This window comes from Oryzias latipes, chromosome 19 (assembly GCF_053564925.1).
Source record: "Oryzias latipes strain Hd-rR chromosome 19, Olatipes_Hd-rR_3.1".
Classification (NCBI taxonomy): domain Eukaryota; kingdom Metazoa; phylum Chordata; class Actinopteri; order Beloniformes; family Adrianichthyidae; genus Oryzias; species Oryzias latipes.
Genome location: NC_136255.1, coordinates 16,220,231 through 16,244,175, shown reverse-complemented (window position 1 = coordinate 16,244,175; position 23,945 = coordinate 16,220,231). Strand labels below are relative to the sequence as shown.

The window sequence follows — 23,945 nt, the reverse complement described above, 5'->3', positions numbered from 1 at the left end:
TTTTTTTAAGTTTCAATTTTAGTTAAGATTTAAAAAATAAAAGCAAAATGATCAACTCTTTTCTGTAGTGTGGCTTATTGGATAAAGGGTCAGGGGGTATCTTAGGTAGAGCGGAGTACAAATGCCAGAAAAAGCCTCTTGGCCGTAAAGTGTCTCAGAGATCTGTAAGCACAGCTCACGTTTGTCTTGGTCAGTGTGCTTCAAAGGAGTGAACAGCTTCCAAGCTCAGGCCACGTGTGGCTTTCTGTGTTAATCAAAATCACACAACAAAGGAAGTTCTTTTGAGCTTTTGATTTGGAAGAATCTGGAATCTTAGATGTGTGTTTTTATTACATGTGTGCTGGAAAGGATCACAGCCATGTGTGAAAGCTGAAGCCTCTACCCCTGTGTGTGCAGTTTTTTAAGGAGAGATCAGAGCGCGAGCAGTGTTGTTGAAGATGTCTGTGAAGGGAAGGGATGCGTCACTGGATTAGTGACTGAGAATCTGTCCCAGCCTCTTTCATCTGAGCCTGCTGAGACGCCTGCAGAAGGGCACGACACTCGCAGCTCGCTTTCCCTCCACCAAGCCTTCCACATGATTCACCCAAGCCTTTCGTCGGCACCAGGATGAAGAAAGACAAGAAAACCCGAGCTTTGTTGCTTCTCCTGCTGCTTCAGTACAGCTGGGGTAAGGCTCTTCCTTTGGTTTTGGTTCCTTCTATGTTGTTAAGACTTCTTGGCTTGCTCTTGTCTGGTTAATCCTCTAACATAAGAGGACATGCCCATGTTAGAGCACACTGCTCGTGCTGCTTGTACTTTACTGAAATCAATACAGAGGGATGTTTTTGTTTGAATCTTTAAAGTTAAGATGAAAGTACAACATTTTTCCAATGCATCTTCCCTTATTTCTTCTTGTTTTCAGCTAAGCAAGTGTTAATAAGTGAGATATTAGCACTTTTTGTTCAAAACTTTTTGTTCACTCCAAAAGTGAATGTAATTGTCACATTCCTATAGGGTTCGGACAGATTAGTTTGCAATAGTTTTTGTTTTTTTAATTTAAATATTTAATTACATGCTATTCTGTTTTTTTTTTCTTCAAAAAGGGCAATCAGATTATGCTCCATATTTCTTTGATAATGGTCCCAGCAGCACAAATGGGAATATGGCCTTGATCAGCATTTCTGAGGATACACCTGTTGGTAAGATGGTCAATTACTTTTGTTTTATTTATGTATTGAAGCTCATTAAGACATAGGAGGAAAACATTGTGAGTGGTTACTTATTGCAACCATAGAAATGTCATAAAAAAGTGCTTTTGTTTACAGGAACACAAATCTACATCCTGAATGGTTCAGATCCAGAGGGGGATCCGGTCTCTTATGGTCTCACCTTTGAAATGGGCTCCACAGTATATTTTAGGGTGGAACCCAAATCGGGAAACGTGACATTAATTCAGGAGCTTGACCGAGAGGTGAGCCTGAAGATGATGACTTTTAATTTGGTACCAAAGAAATACTTTTTTTATTAATGTTGTTGTTTTAATTTGCCTTTTGTAGAAACAAGCTGAGATCTCGGTGCTTGTGAGCATAACAGATGGAAGAAACAAAGTAGGTTTTTTTTTTATTGCTATTTTGGTTTTCTTTTTTCTTCATCTTGAAATCATGTTCTGCGCTTACAGTATTGTTACAACATAACAATGACACATTGTAACTATACATAAATGTGTTAATTACAAAACGATGCAGTTAAATACGTTGAAAGATGTCGTTTCTGCTTGAATTGGGAGGCAAATATAACTCTTTGTTTCTTCAGGTTGTTGAAACAGTCAGAGTGTTTGTCAGTGACGCCAACGATGAGTCACCAGAATTTCTAAACCTGCCTTTTATCATTGACATACCTGAGGTACAGAATACCTTTTGAACACCAATTCTTATTTAAAAAAAAATCTCTAAATAAGAAAGTTTAGTCAAATAAATTGGACTTTGCTGCATTTTTAAGTTGACCAAACACCTGTTGGTTTTTTTTTCTCATTAGGACACTACTGCAGGAAGTAGCATCTACAAAGTTCATGCTGTAGATAGAGATCTAGGCTCTGGGGGCAGTGTTTCATTCTACCTACAGGTGAGTTTTCATGTTTCATTTTAATAACAGTAGTATGACCTATGTGCCTGATGAAGATTTTATTTAAGAGTTCAATCATTGTGATGATATTAAGGCTACAGCTACCCTGACAAAAGTGGGGTTTCACACTTCAGAATTCTATTTATAGTAATATGGCAAATTTATTCTGTAACTTCAGTCTAAATCATTTTTTAGTGTAAAAAAAATCCTAAAGTCTTTCATTTATTCATTTCCAATTTCATTTTTTCTTGTTATCTTAGTTAAAGTTAAAAGAAGGTCTTGACAGCCTTTTTATCACAGTACAGTGATGTATTGGGCCGTTTTAACAAACACATTGTGTTAAAACCAGAAGTCAAACTGACCTGATGAGAGCCAGGCTGTCACAGAGGGGAAAAGGGCATTGGAGTGACAGGGCAGAGCACAGAGAGAAAGATTAATCACATATAATATCAGTCTGGAAATGGTGTTACTTCAGTGGATTAAAATTCAATTACATTTGAGCAAGGCATGGCGGGCTGAGTTGGAGCTTAGTTTTGGTGCAGGCCAGCAGCTGACAGTGCAGGAGCTGGTATTGTTCATGTGTCAGCTGTCAGATAAACTGTCTGGAACATGACATGGATGAAGTGAAGCAGGCTGAGCGTCTGTGTTGATTGAAAGCATCTCTGTCATTAGTTTGATTGCTGTTGATGTGCTTCCTGTCACCAGAGTTCCCCGTTTGCCAAGTTCACCATTGATGGCCACAGTGGAATCCTCAGAGTTAAACCCGGCGAGACTTTGGACTATGAGACCACTTCAACACACTTTTTGACAGTGGTCGCAAAGGTGAGGGGTGGTTGTTGTTTTTCTGCTCCTGCAACACCGTCATAAGGCCTCAGAGTTTCTTTGTGGTGTAATTGTCCATACATTCAATCGTTGCTTTCACATCGAGATGATCAAATACTCAAAGTTTGATTGCAAAATCCAAATCAGATCTAATTAAAAATGAAATCACTTCTGGCTTTGTGCCTTTTGATCTTGATAAAGGAGTTTTTAGAGTTTCCATCCAGAGTTTAAAAAGTAATGTCTCCTCGGTAGGTTTCTTGATCAAATATTGCTTGTTCTGTACATCTTTCTTGATTACTTTTAGTATTCTTTTGGTTAGAATTCTTGGAGGCAGATTAGAAGTGTTTGCACTGTCACTTTTTGGTGTCGAAAGGTTAATATTTAGGGGTTTAACAAAGATTTGTTTCATATTATAAATAGTGGGTGCTGATACGATTCAACCAGTGTGACTTGGAGATAAATATTTGGGTACTGAACAGTGCAGGTGAAACTTTCCAGATTCCATGTATTTCTTGCAAGATAATCAAGTGTAAATTAAATATGTGTACAAACAAACAAGTCAACACTTTGTCATTTTTATGTTTGTATGCCTCAATCCAAATATTTTCCAGTATCGATATAATTGATTTATTTCACTTTTTAATTATTTTTTAATGGTATTGTAGATTCGATTTGATGAACAACTTGTCTCAGACAGATTGATCTGGTTTGATCGTATGAATATAAATTGATTTGTCAATTTATATTCATACGATCAAACCTATTAAGAGTTTACCTTTCAGTGAAGCACAGTTGAGTTTTTTGAAGGATAAAACAGAGGGATTATTACATACCCCTGTGGTACTCCGGTGATGCTCCTGGTAATAAATTCAGTATTGAAGTAAAAATAAAGTAGCCCCACATAGAAAAAAGGTGGAAAGATTTTGAAATTTCTGTTTATTAAAATGTATGTCATTCTGATCTAACAAAACAGCAATGCTGCTCATAGGCTGCTAGCATTTATTTAATATCAAAACACTTGAGTAAAGTTGTAAGATTTTACTGAAAACCCCTCAAAGCTAGTCAATGCAGAACTGATTCTATAGAATCTTGCCTGCATATGTCTTTTATTAGTTCTTGTTACATTTAAAGCATCCCTCCAAGGTTCCTTGCTTCGGCTGTAAACCTCTACAGGTTGCACCTCAAAGGAAACAAGATATACAGAATTCCTTCCATGAAACTTTTGCTTTTAGGTTTTTTTCTTTTTCTACATCTTGACCTTTGCTATTTGGTCAGTAACTAAAGTAAAGTAAATGTTTATTTCTATAGCACACAACAACTACTTTGTTCGAAATTTTCAAATTAAAATCTAACTTTATTTACACAGCACTTCTGCCAAAGAGCAGCTCAAAGTGCTTTTTGATGGCTTCCTGTCCATAACAAGCAATTTTGTGTAGATGTAATAATTTAATGAATTGTTCTGACAGGATTAGATTGCAGTAGATGAGGTATCCAACATCTACAATAATTCCCATTTTGTCTTTAGATGGGTGAGATGTACTTCAGCAGCAGAATTGAATGATTAGCAGTGTGAAAAGTAAAAGAATGGGAAAGACACTTTTGCAGTTTAGTTGGCATTTTAAACAAGATGTAAAAAATATGTAAACATTATTACCCTGCTTTCTAAAGATACTGTCTGTTTTTCCAGGATGGAGGAGGAAAGTACAAAGGGAAGCAACAGGTTTTGACCTCGACAGCTACCGTTACAATCAATGTTCTTGACTCGCAAGACATGCCTCCATCCTTTGTAGGAACCCCATATTTTGGTTACATCTATGAAGTCTCAGTTCCTGTAAGAATGCTTTTTTTTGCTCTTTATTATTAGAGCTTTCTTGCATTTGTTTAAATGTGCATTTTATTTCTTTTATTACAGGGTTCTGAAATATATACAGTATATGCAAAAGATGGAGATCAAGGCAATCCCAACCCCATCCATTATTCTATTATGAATGGTAAGATGCTAAACTGATCATAGTTGTGATGTTTTATCCTTTTCATTCCATAGTTGATGGTTTAAAGATGATATGCTGATTCCAACATGTCACATTGAAGCTCTGCCTTATTTTTCAGGCAGTGATGGTGTTTTTGACATTAATAGCACCAGTGGATGCATCACCTTGACAACTCATCCATCTTTGTTGAAAAAAGAACTTTATGAAATTAAAGTCAAGGTAATTTTTTGTCTTCTCATCCACTTATGTTGATTTCTCCCTTTATATTCTAATATATACTAAAAAATATTCCTCTGATCCAGGCCTCTGAAGTTGGGCTTAACAACCAGCTCCTGGACTTTGACATTACTACAGTGACGGTCCGAGTGGTGGATCTTAACAACCATCCTCCGACCTTCTATGGAGAAAATGGACCACAAAGCAAGTTTGAGGTCACTATGTATGAGCATCCACCTGCAGGGGAAATCCTCAGAGGCTTTAAGATCACAGTCAATGACTCTGATCAGGTGTGTGTATTCCCAAACTTCACACTCCTTTTTGATCATTAGCATATGGTGGGATGTGGTGTCACGTGACTATATCTGTTGACTTTTTTTGTCATCTCTCCCTGGTTATTCCTTCCCCCGACAAATCTCATGTATTACATTTCAACTGTCATGTTTATCCTCTCCACCATAATTCCTTTCACTGCCAAATGAACTTTGTCTCAACTCTACTGATCTTCTGCTTGCTATTTAGGGAGCAAATGCCAAATTCAAACTGAGATTGGTCGGGCCGAGCCGAGTCCTTCGAGTGGTTCCCCAGACGGTCTTGAATGAAGCCCAAGTCACTATTATTGTTGAAGACACATCTGGCATTGACTTTGAAAAAGGACCCACTCTCACTTTTAAGGTAATGCTGCAAAGTAAGCCATGTTTTTGAGTCCAGGACTTATGGGCAGATAGTGTTGAAACTAAGCCATGATGCAGTTGTCCTGCTTTTTGTACTTGAGCTAATAGGTATGGAAAAGCTTCCTACACTTTATCCCATTATTTGTCTGCTTCTTACCAGGAGGCTAGGGTTACTTTAGTTATATTTCTTTTGTTGTTGTTTTACTATGCAGCTAGAAAGGACTATACGAGTGGGAAGATAAAACGGCTATTTGAGTAAAATGAAATTGTGCATCAAAATAATTTGTAGGAAAATTAGCCAAATTCATTTAACTTTTAACAATTTTTGGATAAAAACCACTTTTAACTTTTTCAAATAACAAAAATAAAACTTGTATACATGTATTAAACTTGTATACATGTATTAAACAAACTTGTATGTTTGTTTAATTTTTGGTTTTTAAGATCTAGATTTTTAATCATCATTTCTTCATGCAAACGTAAAAGTATGTGCGCCTCATTGCAGCTGCTGGCAGTGGAGATCGACACTCCGGAGCGATTTAGCGCCACGGCTGACATCGTAATCAACCTGCTGGACACAAACGACAACATTCCCACATTCACATCTGAGTATTACATCGCTAGGGTTCCTGAGAACTCTCCTGGAGGCTCCAGTGTTGTGTCTGTAATTGTGAGTCAATCCCAATTAAACTGTACTTTAATTCAAAACAAAGTGATTACACAATCCATTTACCCTCTCAGTAAATGCAGATTGCTCAGTGCAATTAATCAGTTGAAAGCAGATTGGAGCCAGATTAAAATAAAAGCTTCTTTTTATTGCCGTGTCTTCCAATAAAATGTATTCATTTGTGCCAAATTTAGACATGGACCCTGACTGCAGCGTGTAGAAGCTGTTTTTTATTATACCTCTTACTTTTTTTCTCTCACATTTCATTTAGACCGCATGCTTGTATTTTTTGTTGTTTTTTTTTGTTTACGCTGCAAGTCAAACAAACTTACATCCCCTCTCAGGACACTAAATGACCCCCCCACACACACACACACTATTGCATAAACAATTAAAAATAATTAATTTAAAAAAAGGTATAGATGGTGTCACAGAGTAAAATAAACAAAAAAAGGATTAAAAGTCAGGTTTTTAAATGCACATATTTAAGATGATTGTGTGTATTTTTAAATTTAGCTGTATCTTTGGTGTGTTGTTTGTTTATAGGCTAAGGACCCAGACTCTGGACCATGGGGTGAAGTCAAATACACAATTTATGGATCAGGCTCAGATTTGTAAGTAAAAATATTTTACTCCTGGCTGTGTGACTTAATGTGATGAAATGTCATTTTTCAAAGTCTGACTCAAGAGGAAAACATTGGCCAGCAGGGCACTGGTCTTGAGTCATCTTTACGACTTTGATGGAAAAGGAAAGCTGTTTGATTGGCCCCTCTGCTGCACAAGCGACTGGCTCCAAAATGGCTGCAAGATGCTGGCTAATCTCCTAATTGGATTGGAAGGTTAAAAATAGTCGGCCTGGCCCGTCTCTCATAGGCAGAGCCAATTAACATGCAATGTGACAGCTGGAGGTACAAAAACGGTAGCTTTGCAAAGCAAAGCAGCATGCAGTGAAGGAAAGTGAGAATTTATGCTTGAGTTAATTGTGTGAAAGTTGTCAGTTCTAGTTGTGAATTCTCACCGTTGAGAATGGGATGGGAAAGTCATCTCGTTTTTTAAATGGCACTGATGCTGAACCAAATGTTCAGAAACTACAGTGTGTTTGATGAAAATCAAAGCTATTTATTTTCAAAAAAATATTTTTTTTTTTCAAATTGGGACTTTATATATTTATTTAGAATTTATTTACATCCGGTTTGTCTCTATAAGTTCTTCAAGCAAATGAATTTATTTATAGGATTAGACCTGCAGGACAATATTCATAAACTAAAGTAACTCAAACTGGCTTATTTATACACAAACCCACACACATGAACACAATCAGAGTTTGTCAATTACTTCAATTAGCTAAGTAGCTGTGATTTCAAACATTTTCACAGAACTAAAATAATTCAATTTAGACAAATAAATTATATATTAGTGAACAAAAACACATTTGTTCTTATCATTTATTAATGAGAGCACAATAATCACTTCTTACAACAAAGCGTTGCATCCATCAATGCTGCCATTATTGTTTCTAACTCTAAACTGCATTCACCAAGAGTACTAAGACAAATCCTAACTTCATGGACAAAATTTATTTGTTTGCTGCAGACTTTCAATAGGTTATTTCTTTTTTTTTATAACAACTGTGCCTATCATTTTCTAAGGTATCTTGATTTAGCCAGCCATTATAATGATGAGAATAATACAGTTTTTAGCTAACAAGTCAGCACTGGACTACAGCATGAGATTGTATGTTCTGCCTGTCACAATGCAATATAATATTAGGCTTAAAATCCGCTGTTGGTAAAGTTTTTCACTTAGAAAGACCCCTATAGAATTACTCATAACTGAGGCGTTCTCCTGCTTAATGCTTTTGGGGCGTTCTCTTGTCCTTTGCAAGCAGACTTTCTCGATGTTTTGTTGTTGTTGTAATGATACATTGTAAAAGAAATGGTACAAAAATCTTCTTATCTTTAATTATCGCTCTCTTTTGTCGTTGTTTGCCCCATAAAGACAAAACTTTTCATGGAGACATATTAAAGAGAGAGTGGATACTCCGTTGCTAACTTAAAGTTGTCATAATATCACTCTTTTTGAGTCTCAGATGCCTAAATTTACATAAAGAATAATAAATATTTTGTAAATTAATGTCTCCCAAACCCTTTTAAAGTTTTTTCTGTAATTTTTTTCTTGTAAATATTTGCTTGTTTATCCTGTTAATAACTTTCTTAATCTTTTAATGTCGTATCTGTTACTGTGAGTCATGAAGTGATGGATCTTACCTGCAGGTTTTCCATCAATCCAACGTCTGGGCTGATCACCACACAGCCATGGACCAGCCTGGATGCAGAGGTCAGATCCAAGTATAACTTCTATGTCAAAGCTGAGGATTCAGAGGGAAAGTACAGCCTGGCGGAGGTCTTTGTCACCGTCCTCGATATGAATGACCATTCTCCAGAATTTGACAAGAGTCTCCTGGAGAAGACCATGATTATTGGCATGCCTGTCAAAGTCGAGGTGCATCATACTGAATCTTTTTTATCTAATTTTTGAGCAGACTATAATGATAACATTGTAGGAAAGGATGATTATGTTGTCTCCAAATGTTTTTTTTGTTTTTTTATTATCTGCTGTGTGTTTTAAACTAATCTAAAAGGTTTAGAAAAAAACATTTTAAAATATAGTATTCTTGAAATATAAAATAATACTATTTTTTTTAACTATTACTAATATATTTTTTAATTACAAACAATAAAAGAAATTTAGAGAGAGACCTTACAATTTAACAGATAAAATAATTTTCTATACATGTCTAAGGTCATTACAACCCCTTTCCTTAAATTTTAACTTAGACATAAAAAACAAAGTTTAAAATATGTTAGAAGTGGGTATGATTGTACTGTTAAAACTATCTTTAAATATATAAATGCATCTGTGAAAACGGTTTTCTGTCTTAGTTTGAAAATTCAAGTTTTCTTTTTTTTCTGATTAAATTTAGACTTTTTTGGGGGGCTTTAAGTTTAAATCCCTATCTCAAGCCTTTTTATTAGTTTTCAAAAAGAAAAATCATGGACTGTAAGAAAATAAAGGAAAAGAAAATGTTTGTGTTGCTGAATTAATTACATTGTGAATTTTGTTGATCCTTTTTCAAGGCAGTGGACGAGGATGCAGAGTCTCCAAACAATGTCATTGAATACTCCATCATGACAGCCGATCCCGACAACGCGTTTGATATTAACGCAGACACAGGCGAAATCAAGCTAAAGCCTTTCATCAAGTCCATGGAGATCGTGCAGAACATCACCAAACAGAAGGAATGCAGGTGGTCTCTGGTGGTCCAGGCTAGAGACAGAGGCTCTCCGTCCTTCAGTACAACGGCGGTGGTCAATATCGATATCACAGAGGCGGTAAGACCAATTCAGATACAAGATGCTTGCAGTTCTTCTTATTGCATGCCTGCAGTATAGACTGAAGCAGTTTAGCATAAATAGTAGGCTTTGCTACAAGTCTAAAAAAAGAAAAGAACCTTCAATGTAATGATTTACTGTTCTCTTGTTTGATAGCTCCAAATGAATTTTTTCATTCAAATTATAGTGAATCAGGAGCAGACAAAAAAAAGCACCTTTTGAAAAAACTTGTAGGTGTGATGGAAAAACAGCTATGGCAAACCACACATTTATTAGGAAAATTAAGCTCACATTGCATTTCTGAGTATTTCTTTATCCAAATCAGGAACAGTTTAAAAAAAACGACGTTATAAAAACAGCATATAGTTACGTAGAAAATACTCTTGGCGGGCCACAGGTTCCCTGCTCCGCTCCTTTCTGATTTATGCGCTTTTGGACTACTACGTCTTTATTTTCATTGTCTGAGCTGGAATCTGGATCAAAACTGTACAGCTGGATAGCTCCAATATTGCTCGCCATTTTTGTTGCAACTGTATTGTAAGGTTGGGGTTTTGAGAGGTTGTAAGCTAACGGGAGAGAGTGTAAACAGATGGATAATGGAAAGGGGAAGGGCAATCTGCGTGCCAATGGTCCCACCCACAACTCATAGTTGAACTTCTAAGTATACTCCTGCTGCCCTCCAGAAACAATGTACTAGAAAATAACTTTGGCTTCTTCATGATTAAAAGACCACTGGGAACGCTTTGAAAATAGATCAAAAGATGATTGGAGTGAGACTATAAAACTCTAAGTGATCATGGGATGACCAGAGGACGTAAATCTACTATTGATGTTTGTATCAGCGACTATTTGTTGTTCCCTTTCAATAAAAACCCTTGCAAAAGTTTACAATCAAATTTAAATAATAATTCACTTTATTTCAGACTTGGATGTGGAAGAAGAATAGAAGAATACAGATACAACATACATTATAAAAAAATTAATAAAATAACAAAAAAACGACAATTTACAATCATTTAAAAAGAGTATTCTCTGTGCCCTGTGTTTACTCAAGGTGGAAATGTAGCGGCATGAGGTTCTTTTGGGATCAGTCAGAGACATGATAATTGAATTCTTAGATTTGTCCAGGCATTCCATGAGGCTGTGTGTAAGCTTACGTAGTGGGTAGTACTTCACAGGTGGGGATGTGAGCATTCACAAACAGTTGACTGGCTCTGTACCACCTGGGCAGCAAAAGCCTAAAGGCATCATTATAAGCCACTATGAATTAACAGAATGTCCCATGTTCATAACTCCACCACAGAGGAGTCGTGTAAAGAGGAGTGCAGTAAGCTCAGAACAATGAACACTTCACTTGAAGAGAACACGTACTGAATTTTCTCATCAGCACATTTGCCTGAGCATAGAGTTTACAGTACTGTCACTGAATGTCTCTGTCATCCCGCCAATCATCAGTAATGAAGTGTCCAAAATATTTGATAATTGAGGTTTGTTCCAGAGGCTTTCCACAAAGCTCAAAAACAGGAAGGTTTATATATTTGTCGTCTTTGGTCCCAACAATCATTAAATGACTGCTATATTAATTTTTAGGATATTTGTCAGTGGCAGTGTCACACAAAAATCGTAAAAGCCATTTATGTAATCTGTAATATTGCATGATTTACATATCTGTGCCAGTTTTATCATTTTAGATATTAAATATGAAAATTTTGGTTAAATAAAGTATATTACTGTCTTTTTTCCTTCATAACTTCACACTTCTTCTGTGCTTTATGTTGTCACTGTCCATTTGTTCTGTCTCCATGATGACCCAGTGTTTTTTGGTTTTGTTTCTGTGTTGTGTATCGTGGTTTTTCAGGTCAAAGGTCGAATTTTTTCATACTTGATGGGCCTCAGCAGGCGTCCACTGACGGTTTTTGGAATTTTTTTCAGCATTGTCACGTCCCTCATTTTATCGACTGTCTGCATATCCACAGTCCTGTACTGTAACGCTGTGAAAAAGTCCCGAATCAACCCAGAGAGCAACTATATTAAAGTGGTCCGCAGAGTAAAGTGAGACTCAGCTGGAGGGCCATTTTCCAGCTGTAAAGGTTGGCTGGCTGTTGTCTGTAAAAGAGTATTGAAACATTTCAAGAGTTTTTTAAAAAGCTCTTTTTATAGTGTTTTTATGGTGTCACTTTTATCAATTACTTGAAATTCCATTCAAATTCAAATTTGTTTTTATTGATCACTAATAGGGAAATTTTGGAAAAATTGATTTCTTTACTACCACGAACTTAACTCTTCTGTTGTCGAGTTGTCACCTTCTGTTTTTTTAAAAAGATAACAACTCCTGACGCACTGCACTGCCAGACGCATTCCCAACAGTCAGTCAGTGTTGTGCTTGGATCCTAGCTTTGTATTAGCACTCTCATCGTGAAGGACTGATGTGAACAAGTGATTGTGTACCGGCGTTACGTGCTTCGTAGTTGTGTTTGGCCCTCCTCTGTCAGTGCTTTGCGCATCTGTTTCTCATGCTTGTGTGTTTTTTGAAAATTGGACATTAGTGTTTGCATTCAGATTCAAATAATTCAATTTTTGCTTTTTTTTTTTTTACAGGCTCATCTCAAGGGGCCCATGGGAGCTTTTTTAATGAAAAGTAGGGACAATCCTTTGAGAGCATTAGGGATGGTCATTTTCATCATCACTGTACTGGTTGGAGTGACAGCCCTGATCTCCACGGTCATGTTCATGCGCAACACCAAGTCGAACAGGATTGGGCCTGTACGCCGCATCATTAAAAAGCGAGCTAAAGATCAGCAGCCCTGGAGCTTCAAAATGCCTGTTATCAAGTTTACGAACCCGGGAGAGAAGTTTCTAATCAGTGATCCAGAAAACAGCCCCTCAAAAGCCAACAGTAGTCCTCGACTGAAGCCTCCACCTCCTATAGCTCCTTGTCTCCCGCCTCCACCTCCGTCCAGCTCACGGTCAAGTGAGAGGCCCCGGGCAGTCCCAACAATATCTGGTGTTCTGGCCTCCAAAGGATCCAAGAAAGCGAAGTCTGGCCGTCGCAGAGAGGGAAACATGAGCTCTGCTTTAGTGTCTGAGCTAAAAATGAAGTTGGAGCAAAAAATCAATGAGAACAATCAAGGTTACTACTAAGAAAAAAACATTGATATAGATGGTTGTGAAGTTGATTGGTCATTTCTTTGTGACTCTGTTGCTGTAAACTCATCTCATCTGTGCATTATCTGATGCACAGACCTTGGTTGAGACTATTCCTGTGCTACAGGTACAACAGGAAGGTTTGCAGACATGTTTGTCTTAAGTCAAGACTGTAAAAAATCGGGCTGCAGTGCATCCTCAATTGACCCAGTTCATATAAAAAGAGAAGAGATCTGGAGCTGGTGCTGCTACTGCAAAAGATTCACAGCACTGCCATCTTGAGGAAGATTACTTTTTCTTAATAGTAAGAAAAAGTACCGGGAAAGAATTACAAAGATTTAGGATACGCGCAAAATGGATATACAGTGTTTTCCATACACAGTATGATTTTTTCTCAGTAAATCCTGAAGAGAAAGACTTTTCTTGTTTACTAAATGAAGCAGCTTAAAGGACACGGTCATGTGAGGGGGAAAAAAGCTTATTATAAAGTGCTAAAGGACCTGTGTGTTAATATTTAACGGTGTTACAACAGCCGCTTCAAAGCTGAGAAGTTGCTCCTTTCTATAAATACAATGTGCCACTATAGTAACACAAGCATGCTTATCTTAATTTGAAAAACTAGAAAAGATGCTTCAATATAAGTGTACATGGGTCCATGTTATGTGTATAGCATTGATTAATTTTGAGTATTAAAAGAATTGCTTAAAAATTCCTTTGTGTAGCAGTACAAGATGCAAACCACCCCAACCAGCTCTCATCATGGCATACAGCTGCAGAAAATCAGCTGTCTGTAGGAACATTTTGAACTCACGTGTTAGTAACCCGCTTGGTCCTTACCTTCACGGCTGTAGTAAAACATGTCAAGTCTGTGTTTAGGGATCCTCACTCTCCATGTTACTCTGGAATGCCTTCAAATGTAGGCAAATGCGCTGTGATGGTGGTAGTAAATGACTTGTATTTGATTGTATCTTAACTTTATACAAACTTTAAAGAAGTTCTGTTTGACTATATAAGAATTAAACATGGATTATTCACGCCTGGTCCTTTAACGTTACTTATTTGTACCGTCTTTGTACCGTCTTTATTTAAAATAAATATTTGAAAATAATTTGGTGTGTGCTTCAATCTGTCCAAAAACGGAAGGAACCTTATTAATTTGGGCCAATGTGTGGTCAAGTTTGGGGCTCACATATTATAGAAGTGGGTTGCACGTTGGTTTAGTGGTTTGTACTTCCACCTCACACCAAGAAGTCCCTGATTTGTATCCCAGCCAGAACCTTTCTATGTGGAGTTTGAATGTTCTCCTCATGCATGTGTGGGTTTTCTCTAGCTGGAGAGTGTGCAAACCGCTTTTTCTTCGACAGGGGGGCGGGGTTTCTTCGCGCCAATGGTGGCGTCAACAACTCAGAGGCGAATTTCTAATGAAAATTGTCGCTCTGCTGAAAATATGCCATAGAAAGCAACACAGGTTTTTAATTAATTAAATCAAAAAATTAGATCAAAAGATGATGGAAGTGGGTTTTTAAGACTACTTTAAGACACATACGTTATTTTTCGAAAACTTCCTCGTTAAACAGATCCACTTGGCAGTACTGTTATTTTCCACTTTGGCCCTTAGGGTACTAATTTGATTTGATCAAAGGGGTGTCTGCGACTGAAAATCCTTTCTTAAAAAACGGAATCACAAAACTAAGAAACTTGCATCTTACTTTCAAATGTACCAGTGTAATGAAGGTATAAGTGCTGAGTAAATTAGAAACGTATAGTTAGAACAATTATCCAATCCAATCCAATTTATTTATAGAGAAACAAACAGTTTCCAAAGTGCTGTACAGTGACTAAAATTAGATAAAAATTTTAAGCAAAATAAAAACAAACAAAATACAACAATAAAATAATTGAAAACAAGATAAAAACACATAAAAATACAGATAGAATACAGATAAAAAAACAGAGGACCACACAACTCACGTGGTGTTAAAAGCCAGAAAATAAAAATGTGTTTTATATTTTATATTTATGATATAAATTATGTCTTAAATCTGAGCTTTCCTTATCGCTGCTCTTAGCAGAGATTGTTATCCCTTACAATTTTAATTAAATCCAAAAAAATCATTTAATCTTAATTAACATCTGCTTGTTTTTTTATTTCCTTTGCTCATATTAATATTTAAAGTTGCATTAAATGGAAATATCCTGTTTCAATGACTAGTATTAAGTCAGAAAATCACTTTAATCTTCTTACCAGTGTATGCATAAAATCATGGGAGGGTTCTGGTTACGCAACAAATCCCCCCGGATGATTGTACTGTAAAAACCTGACCATATCAGCATTTGTCTTCTCCTTAATCCACATTAAAAAAAAATTTTCACCAGTGAAAAATAAGATGTTTGGGGTTTGATGAGAAAAAAAAATTGAAAATCATGTTTTTCTTGTAGTAAAGATGTGAGCAAACCTTTGTTTAACCAGAAAGGTCACTTTAGAACTAGTTCTCATTTACACTGAAGACCTAAGTAAAACAGACGCAACAGAAAAAATACCTTCATAAAATTAATGTTTGTAATAATTTGTGGGTTAGCATTATTGTCTTTATTCTGGTGTATATGGTATAATAAATTGATAAAACCTATAGAAATACAGGAATAGTTTCAGAAAGACATACAATGAAACGTATTAATTTTGACCAGATAAAAAGACAAAAATAACTATTCTTAACTGAGAGATGGAAGGCATCTTCATTTTCAGATGAGACCAATTTAATATTTCAAGCTAGTTCCACTTGTCACAAAGACATTGTTTAGAAAAAAATGGCACAAAATAGAGTTGAAAAAAATGTTTAGTTTAAAAAAACTGTCTGTCTTTGTCCAATTTTCAGCTGATGCTACTACAGCTGAGCTGCACTTCCTCCTCTACACTTGTCCTCAGACTTGCGCCTCTTCACTTTCTCCAGGGATTTCCGGCAGAAGGCTTCATCACTGGCGGTCTGGAGACTGTCAAAGGTGGCATGCCTCTCTGTTTCTTGTGTGTTCTCTCGTTGCATTCTTAACTTCCTCCGCATATCCAGGCAGAGGTCCACACAGCTGAACCGCGCCTCTGTGGTGCACGCGTACATGCCAGCTGGCACAGCCAGTACCATAGCACACACGATGACTATGATATGAATGAGCTTCTCCCTTTGCTCCAGCTCGCTAATGTCACTTCCTGTGATAAATACAATACACTGACTGTCTCTGGGTGGGTGGTTCTTCAGAGTAACACACACCTCGTATTTGGTGACAGGAAACAGGTTGCTAACTGTATAGCTGTTGATGCCAGGGCCAATATAGATAATCTCCTTCTTGGGTGAATTGTATTTGCCAAAGTGGATGGTGAACCATGTTTCTCCAGGGTTATCTGTTGTTGCGAACCACTCCAAGGTGATCCCATAAACAGTCTGCTTCGCAATGCGGATTTCAATGTGGGTGTTGTCATTAGATGACACCATGGGGACAGGAGGAAGTGGCATAGAGGAGTTGTTGGAGTTGATGTTGAGGATAACACTGACAGAGGAATTGCCAATAAAGTTGTTGGCGATGCAAGTGTAGACCCCTCGGTCTGCGACGTGTACAGACGGGATCAAAAGCTGGGAAGAGACCGTCTCTTCATCTAGTTGGGTCTGTTTAACTGTAAGGAGAATAGATAATACAGGGAGCATAAAGTTTAAGGTATAAGCTCACAACTTTGTATAATTAGTCACAATGAAAAAAATAACTTACCAACAAATCCTCTAACAATTTTCAGACTGTACATCCACTGGACGGTTGGAGCTGGCCTGGCCTTGACTATGCACGTTAAAGTCGTGTTTGTTCCCAGAGGTAGAGTGAAGCTTGTTTCTGGAGCAGAAGCCACTGGCGTCATGCATGTTTTTAACTGGATCTCATGGAAAAACTTGTTGGCTTTGGAATCTGGGCTTGAGCACTTCAAGTAAGAGTTCATGAGAATGATTGGAGGGCCAACCTCCCTGATGAACTCAACAAAGCCTTTGAGGCGACAGTCACACAACCAGGGGTTCTCGTTCAGAGCCAGAACCACATTGGAGACCAGCCCGTCTTTGTCCCACACTTTTTCTGCTGTTCGGTAAAGAGGCCAATTAATGAACACTTCTTTTGATATGATGCTGAGCTTATTGGCGGATAAATCTAAGTAGGTCAGGGAAGATAGGTGTTTGAGAGCATTTTCTGGCAGAGCATCCAGGCGGTTGTGCTTTAGATCCAAAATCTTTAGTTTAGGCGTTTCCTGAAATGCAGTCCATGGTACAGAAGTCAGTTTGTTACCCTGTAATCTTAGCTCTGTCAGGTTGGTTAGACCCTTCAAACTCTTGATGTTCATCAAGGTGATCTCATTGAAATTGAGCCAGAGAAACCCCAGGTCCCCAACTTGAGAAAAGGAGCCTTGACGTAGTTCACTCAGGCGACAGTTTTCTATTCGGATTTTGGTAAAGTTGTCATAAATGTCCTCCGGCATTTCGTCCATGGAGGTCCCCATGCACAGTAAAGATCTAAAAAACATTTGAAGAAAAGAATCTCACTGTCTTTTTTTTGTATTTTTGAATTTTAAAATAACAAAGAAAAACATCCCAAAGCTACAGTACTTTTGGACCAACAAGTGGGTCCCAAAAATTGCCTAAAAAGTTTAAAAGAAAAAATTTCTAGCTTCTGGGATAGCTTACCTCCCCATGCTGTCATCTGTGCACGAGCAACCCAAGGGACAAGACGAATATCCAGGTTTGAGAGCACAAAACACTAGCGAGATACCTAACACAACATAAAAGACATCCATGTTCCTGGACAAGCATGTGAAATGGGCCTGTGAGGGCAGAACATGCCTATGAGCTGAGTGGAAGAAAGCCTATTACCTTAATCCTCCTTAACACAGGACACCAAGAGACAAGTGAGACAGGAAAACAGTATTTATAGGAATGGTCTACTTCTGTATCTGCATCATTGTTCGGCGTGTTTCAGAAATTTTTCCTATGCAAGGTTTTCCATTATTCATTGTTAGTGCTGGAATTACTTCATAATGTATCCGTTTGATTTAATTCACCCCTCCAAAGTCACAGTGCTTACATGACAGGAGGGCTATAATAAGTGGGCCGGTCAGGCTTAGCAATCCTGAAAGAGAGGACTGCAGCGAGACAGACAGATGTCTGGGAAGGACTTCAGCCTGACCTCAATAATCTGAACACCGGTTCTTTCTCAGGTCAGAAAAAGCAGAGTCAGCAGAGGAATTAGACATGTATTGGATATTTTATTATTTTGACTTAACACCTGAGCTTTTCTGTGTGCAGATCCTCATTTAACCTCCAAACTGATGAATTTGTTGTTTGATAAGGCTGATAAGATTTATTTCTTCTTTTTAAAGTTTACCAAGTTTATTTAATTTTCTTTTAAATTATTTTAGTTTGATATACTGAAAAATGGCAAACTATTCTCATAAATGAACAAAAAACACAATTCCAGAATTCTGATTAAAAAAATGAGTTGTGAACTACAAGGTGTTTATTCTAACACCTAACATCATTGGAATTTCAATAAAATTGATTAATTAAACATTTTAAGGCACATTTATCTGCTGCCTTAGTCTTTCTGCACAGCAATAAAAAAATCAAAGAAGATTTTGCAAACCAAGAACTAAAGAAACGCTTAACAAATTTAGAATTACATAATGTAAAAGGTCAATACAGTTTACAGTAAATACTTTCAGTAAATTAAAATTTAATGGAATTAATCACCAAAGGGGTTGAAATGTTTTACCCAACTCCTGATTACATAAAAGGAGCCAGTTTTCTCTACTATTTAAAATGTTGATATCTAAGTAAGAGTTTCTAGCTTGTAGATGTTTTTCCAATTGCAAAGCCCTTCCTGACCTGAACACATTAAACACCACTATATAATGACACTCTGAGAGCAATTACAAACAATAACATTGAGGCATACCAAGAGAAAACAAACATGCATTATCATTATTTCTATTCTTCAAAATATTGTTTTTCTTTATTTGAAAGAAAAAACGTTTTCTAGAAACCAATCAAATATTTTCAGAAAAATAACCATATAAAGCACCAATCAGTGTAAAAAATATTTATTGTCAGTCAGTATATTTAGACAAATTCAGACAAACACATGCATATACATAAATAGTTTTTTCCCAGACGTGTATATATATATATATATATATATATAGTTCACTTTCTTTAAAAAAAACAAAAAACGTCAGTGTTTGTAAAATGTTTAGTATTTTTTTATATGTATTTGTTTGTGTGTGTGTGTGTGTTACAAATGCACTGAACTTTTAGGTTTCTGAGCCAAAAGAAAAACTGGCACATCATGAAGTCTGACCAAACAAACTGCTGGTTTACTAAAACACGTTATGTGTTACATAAAGAATAAAACACAAAACCTGACATTCAAGAAAAATGGCTGGGCATATGAGAGCTTAGATCAAAACAGGAGCTTTAAAAAGTGCATGACGAATAAAAAGTCATCATTTTCACAAAATAATAACAACATTTAAAACATATCTTATCTTCCCTTTTTCTGTTTTGCTTTCAGCCAAATAATGGCGGATCTTATTCCGACAAGGCTGCAAAAATAATCTCATACATCCAGTGCTGATAGAGCCGTCAGTGTTTTCTGGAGAGCTCACGAGCTTCCCATGAGTCTCAAGAGCCTCTGAGCACCCAAGCATCTATCAAACATCTCAGGCAAAACAAAGTGCATTCTCTGGAAATTGAGGTTCTGAGTGGTTTTTAGCAAAAGTACTCATTAGGGGCCCCTTCAGTTCTGGCAATGGCCTCTGAATCCACGCTTGACCGTGCTGACAGAAGCCTGTTGGATTCATCGGGGTTTAAGCGAGTAAGATACTCGCCCTCCATCCCTTTGGCTTTGCCCCCAGGCCCGAGCGTCTCAAACGTTACATAGGAGTCCTGCAGTTCTTTAGTCTGACGGCCCAGAAGCTTTTGACAACGTTTCTTCAGCGCCCCGCAGCAAACGATCAGGGTCAAAGGGACAGCGATCACACAAGCCACAGTTATCACCACAACATTGATAAGCTTCTGAGTGCCACTGGCACTGGCGGCCTCATCTGTTGAAAAGATTACACACTGCTCCTTTTTTGGGATCAAACCTTTGACGCACACGCAAGCGATGTACTTGGTCTTTGGTACGAGGCCTTCAATGGTCATCCGGTTCTTTCCGGCGCCTACATTGATGCGGCGCATGTCTCGCTCCCCAAACACAGCATAGAGGATACTGAATTCTGTGGTGTTTGTGGCCGTGGGAGCTCGCCAGTTCAGGGAGACTGTATGGTCAGTGTCGCCAATCACCTTGACTGAGCGCACCACCCTTTTTTCAGGAGCTTGCTGTAAGGATGAGGCATTAGCTGCCAAGTTACTTAAAGCCTCCTGACGGTCATCTTTTGGCTTTTTAGATTTTGAAGCTTTTCCTCGTCCTGGAGATGCATCGTCAGAGACACTGTAGCTCTCTATCTCATACTTTCCAGTCACGCCTTTGCCATTTAGAGGTTCAATAATGGGTTGGGCTGCAGTTCTGGTTGGTGGGGGAACATATCTTGCAATGAGCTTCTCTTGGTAGGCAGCTCTCCCCATCCCACTGGGTTTCTTCCCTTTGCCTCTCTTAGATACTCCCCCAACAGGTTCATCTGATTTGATTGAATCTGTAATCACCAAGGAGATGATGGCATCCGCGGTGCCCATAAAGTTGGTTGCTTTGCAGATATACTTTCCAGAATCTCTGTAGGAGACTGCAGGCACACTCAGAATCGACCAAATGATCCCTTCTTTTGAAATCTCTTCCTGAACTGAAAGATCAAAACAGAGAATTTTTAACAAGACTTTAAAGACGTGAACATAAATGGATGTACACACATGTGCTATTAGTTCAACTCACCAGTGCCATTTAGCTTCTTCCCATCTGCGCGACTCCAAGTCAACTCTGGAATGGGAACCCCAACGGTGCCACAGCGAAGCAGAACATTATTCCCCAGCGAGCTCCGAACCCGTGCCACAGCCGTGTGCACCCGAGGGCCCTGGCACCTCTCCAACTCAGCTTCGGTGAAAAAAACTCCTGACAGGCTTTCTGGATCGACGCACCTGAGCCTTGTGTCAATGAGAGCCACAGAGGAGGAGGGCGACTTTTGAAATTCAACCAGGTCATACAGTCGGCAGTCACACAGCCACGGGTTGTCGTGAAGACCTGCAGGGGGAACCAAAAGTGACAAATTTCTGTCAGTTTACCTAATGTTGAGTGGATTGAGAACCTGCAGCAGAGTTAAACTGAGTTGAATAAGTCTGTCAGCGTGCCACAAAGCACACACCTATAATTAGAAGAATCCTGACTCTTTCTTTTAAAAAAAAACTTTTCGGAGATCTAAAGTGTAACAGATTTCTCACCCAGAATTAATTTGGAGGATTCAGAGTCTGGAGATGGCTTTATACTAAGCCACATTGAGAGGACCTCAGCTGGAAGGGTTGTCAAACTGTTGCTGGATAAATCCAGATAAGTGATGTTCCTGATGTACGTGGTGGCTGATGCAGGGATGCTAGAGATCTTGTTGTTGTGTAGGTCAAGGAGCCTCAGGATTGGCATGTCGATCAGAGATTCCCATGGAAAGGAAGTGAGGGCATTGCCATCCAGCCTGAGCTCATCCAGGTTGTAAAGACCCCGAAAGCTACCAGCATTCAGTGAATTTAGGGAATTGAATGACATCCAGAGATACTCCAGACTGTTGAGGTAGTGAAAGTTATCGCTGGCAATGCGTGTGATGGCAGTCTTTTCTATGCGCAGCTTAGAGGTGTCAGAGGGGAAGTTTGGAGGAACCACAGTGATCTCTGGATCATTGCATAGCACACTCCTGCAAGACAGAGGCAAACAAGCTTATTTAACGCACACATGGGCTCAACTGTACATAAAAATTACAATTTTTACAATTGATTTGAGTAAAGAAGTCTAAAAAGCTTTTGTTTTGTAATATCCATAGGAGATTAAAGAGAAACCTCGACTTAATCCTCTCCACACAGAATGACTAAAAAGACGAGAGGCTTGCGTGAAACAGCTAACAAAAATATTCAATGAGAACATTTTCTGAAGGTTTACTTTGCTTTGGATCCATCACTCAGCTTGTGGTAGAAGCAGCTGCATTGTGAAGGACAGGAAGTGCTCATCGCAGGAACAAAAACTAAAACAAAGCAAAAAGCTGCTGAGTAGTGTCGCCTCATGACTAAAACTCCAACTATCTAAACTACAATAGCTTAAAAAAAAAAGAAAATAGCTGTAGCAAAGATTCCTAATAAGACCTGGGATGCATGATGCTGGTTTGCAAGCGCACAACTCCACACTGTTCTGCCTGTTCTGAATCCTCAGATAAAAGGGATAGGCAGGATTAGAGGAGGACTTGGGTTATTTTCATTCACACGATTAGGCTATTCTTTCCTGCAAGCTTATTGGCCGAACACATTTCCCTTTCTTTGCTGAGGACCACTTTCCTAACATTTGATTGGCTGGTTAAACAAGACCAATGCGCAAATTACAAGTATTAAAGCTCTTAAACAATGCAATGATGGATGAAAAAAACCCACCATGGAAAAATATTGATTTTTTTTTTCTCAATAGAGACTTTTAAGTTGTATTTAATTTTGAAATTCACTGTGCTTTTATTTATTTGGGATACATTAAAATCAATAAAAGTAATAAATCGAAAGTGCTTAATAATCTTGCAATGCCTGCAGTTTTTGCAACCCTTTTTGAGCCCCAAGGTAACAGAATGGTCAGGTTTTTGAAAAATAACCACTAAGTGGCAGTAGAGAGCCTCTTCAGCTTCAGCATAAAAAAAGGGACAAACCTTGAACACTAATGAAAAGAAAAAGTATGAGACTTTACTTCCTAAATATGTTAATGCAACAGTATAAAGTCAAATAAGAACCATTTTTAATATTCCTGAGGTACAAGAGGTGCAGAAAAAGAAGAGTCCATAAATATAAGGGTCAACGGTGTAACCACATTTGCATGTGTAACACTTTGTGGGTGACGTATGTGTTGTCACAGATGCTGACAGTTTGTTTTTAGGTGTAGGGAAAGGCGATGCTGCAGCAGGGGGATTTTTAAATCCCTTAATCCAGTCATCTCTCTGTCTCTTGTTATTTTCTCTTTGTTCCATTTCTCTCAGAGGAGCTGTCCCAGACAGGAATTCCAACTATCATGTATTAAAATGTCATTTAAATCAGCTAATAATTAACTATTATTGAATTTCAGGTTTGTTTTTAATATAATCCATAAAACTTCTACATTTCATGCAAACTCTGTGACAAAAGCTCTTTCCTGCAAAAAATGAAATAAAGAAACAGCATGATAAAAGCTGGGTTTCTAATACTAATTCTTTTACTCCTGTTTCAGATGAAGTAAAGTGAAAGGTCAATTTTGCAGAAGAATTAAGGCTGTTTAAAAGCAATAAAAGCTGAAGATGGAACAGTCAAAGAGGAGACAAGCAAGAGTGAAGGAGAAGGACCCACAGCGCAGCAGTCTAAGCTTGTGACAAAACCTCAAAGGTTTAAGAAATAAACCTAAACTTGAAGAGACTGAGATATCAGGGAGAAACAAAAAGTGTAACATCACAGATGACCTGAAAACTAAACACTGATATACAGATGGTGGGTAAATAACATTAATCCAGGTGCTGCTATGACAAAAACACACAAAAACATGAAAAAAAAATAAGAAAACATTACTAAAATTTAACAAAGGAAACAAGAAGGCACATTCCTTACACAAAAAGCCATTTTGTTAAGGAAAATTGAGCCTGGGATTTGGAGAAAATGAAACAGTGAGACCTTTGTTTGATTGCAAAACGAAAAGATTATGCAGAAGTATTTTATACACCGCATGT

At 37.8% G+C, this 23,945-nt stretch overlaps 3 protein-coding genes across 4 annotated transcripts; 1 reads left to right on the top strand and 2 right to left on the bottom strand.

Annotated features, from left to right (window-relative positions):
* The first annotated feature begins 156 nt into the window (after window positions 1–156).
* Window positions 157–14,114, top strand: LOC101172691 (cadherin-related family member 1a). 2 transcript variants are annotated; one of them, XM_011488254.4, is made up of 18 exons: window positions 157–667; window positions 1,083–1,178; window positions 1,305–1,450; window positions 1,536–1,586; window positions 1,792–1,881; window positions 2,014–2,100; window positions 2,806–2,922; window positions 4,610–4,753; window positions 4,835–4,913; window positions 5,032–5,132; window positions 5,216–5,419; window positions 5,652–5,804; window positions 6,309–6,473; window positions 7,017–7,084; window positions 8,744–8,972; window positions 9,608–9,862; window positions 11,721–11,952; window positions 12,461–14,114. In XM_011488254.4, the coding sequence occupies exons 1-17, from the start codon at window positions 607–609 to the stop codon at window positions 11,916–11,918; spliced, it is 2,244 nt and encodes a 747-aa protein (XP_011486556.1). In that variant the 5' UTR covers window positions 157–606; the 3' UTR covers window positions 11,919–11,952; window positions 12,461–14,114. The 2 variants fall into 2 exon arrangements, with proteins under 2 accessions (XP_011486556.1, XP_004080604.1); XM_004080556.5 differs by lacking the exon at window positions 11,721–11,952.
* Window positions 14,115–14,786: 672 nt separating this feature from the next.
* On the bottom strand, window positions 14,787–17,890 carry LOC101172938 (leucine-rich repeat, immunoglobulin-like domain and transmembrane domain-containing protein 2). The gene is made up of 3 exons (XM_004080557.5): window positions 17,716–17,890; window positions 16,763–17,544; window positions 14,787–16,670 (listed from the first exon to the last, which is right to left on the bottom strand). Exons 1-3 carry the CDS (start codon window positions 17,823–17,825, stop codon window positions 15,892–15,894), a joined length of 1,671 nt encoding a protein of 556 aa, XP_004080605.2. The 5' UTR covers window positions 17,826–17,890; the 3' UTR covers window positions 14,787–15,891.
* Window positions 17,891–19,113: 1,223 nt separating this feature from the next.
* Window positions 19,114–22,413, bottom strand: lrit1b (leucine-rich repeat, immunoglobulin-like and transmembrane domains 1b). Its single transcript, XM_004080434.4, has 4 exons — window positions 22,160–22,413; window positions 21,457–21,917; window positions 20,954–21,259; window positions 19,114–20,864 (listed from the first exon to the last, which is right to left on the bottom strand). The coding sequence occupies exons 1-4, from the start codon at window positions 22,279–22,281 to the stop codon at window positions 19,795–19,797; spliced, it is 1,959 nt and encodes a 652-aa protein (XP_004080482.1). The 5' UTR covers window positions 22,282–22,413; the 3' UTR covers window positions 19,114–19,794.
* Between the last annotated feature and the right edge of the window lie 1,532 nt (window positions 22,414–23,945).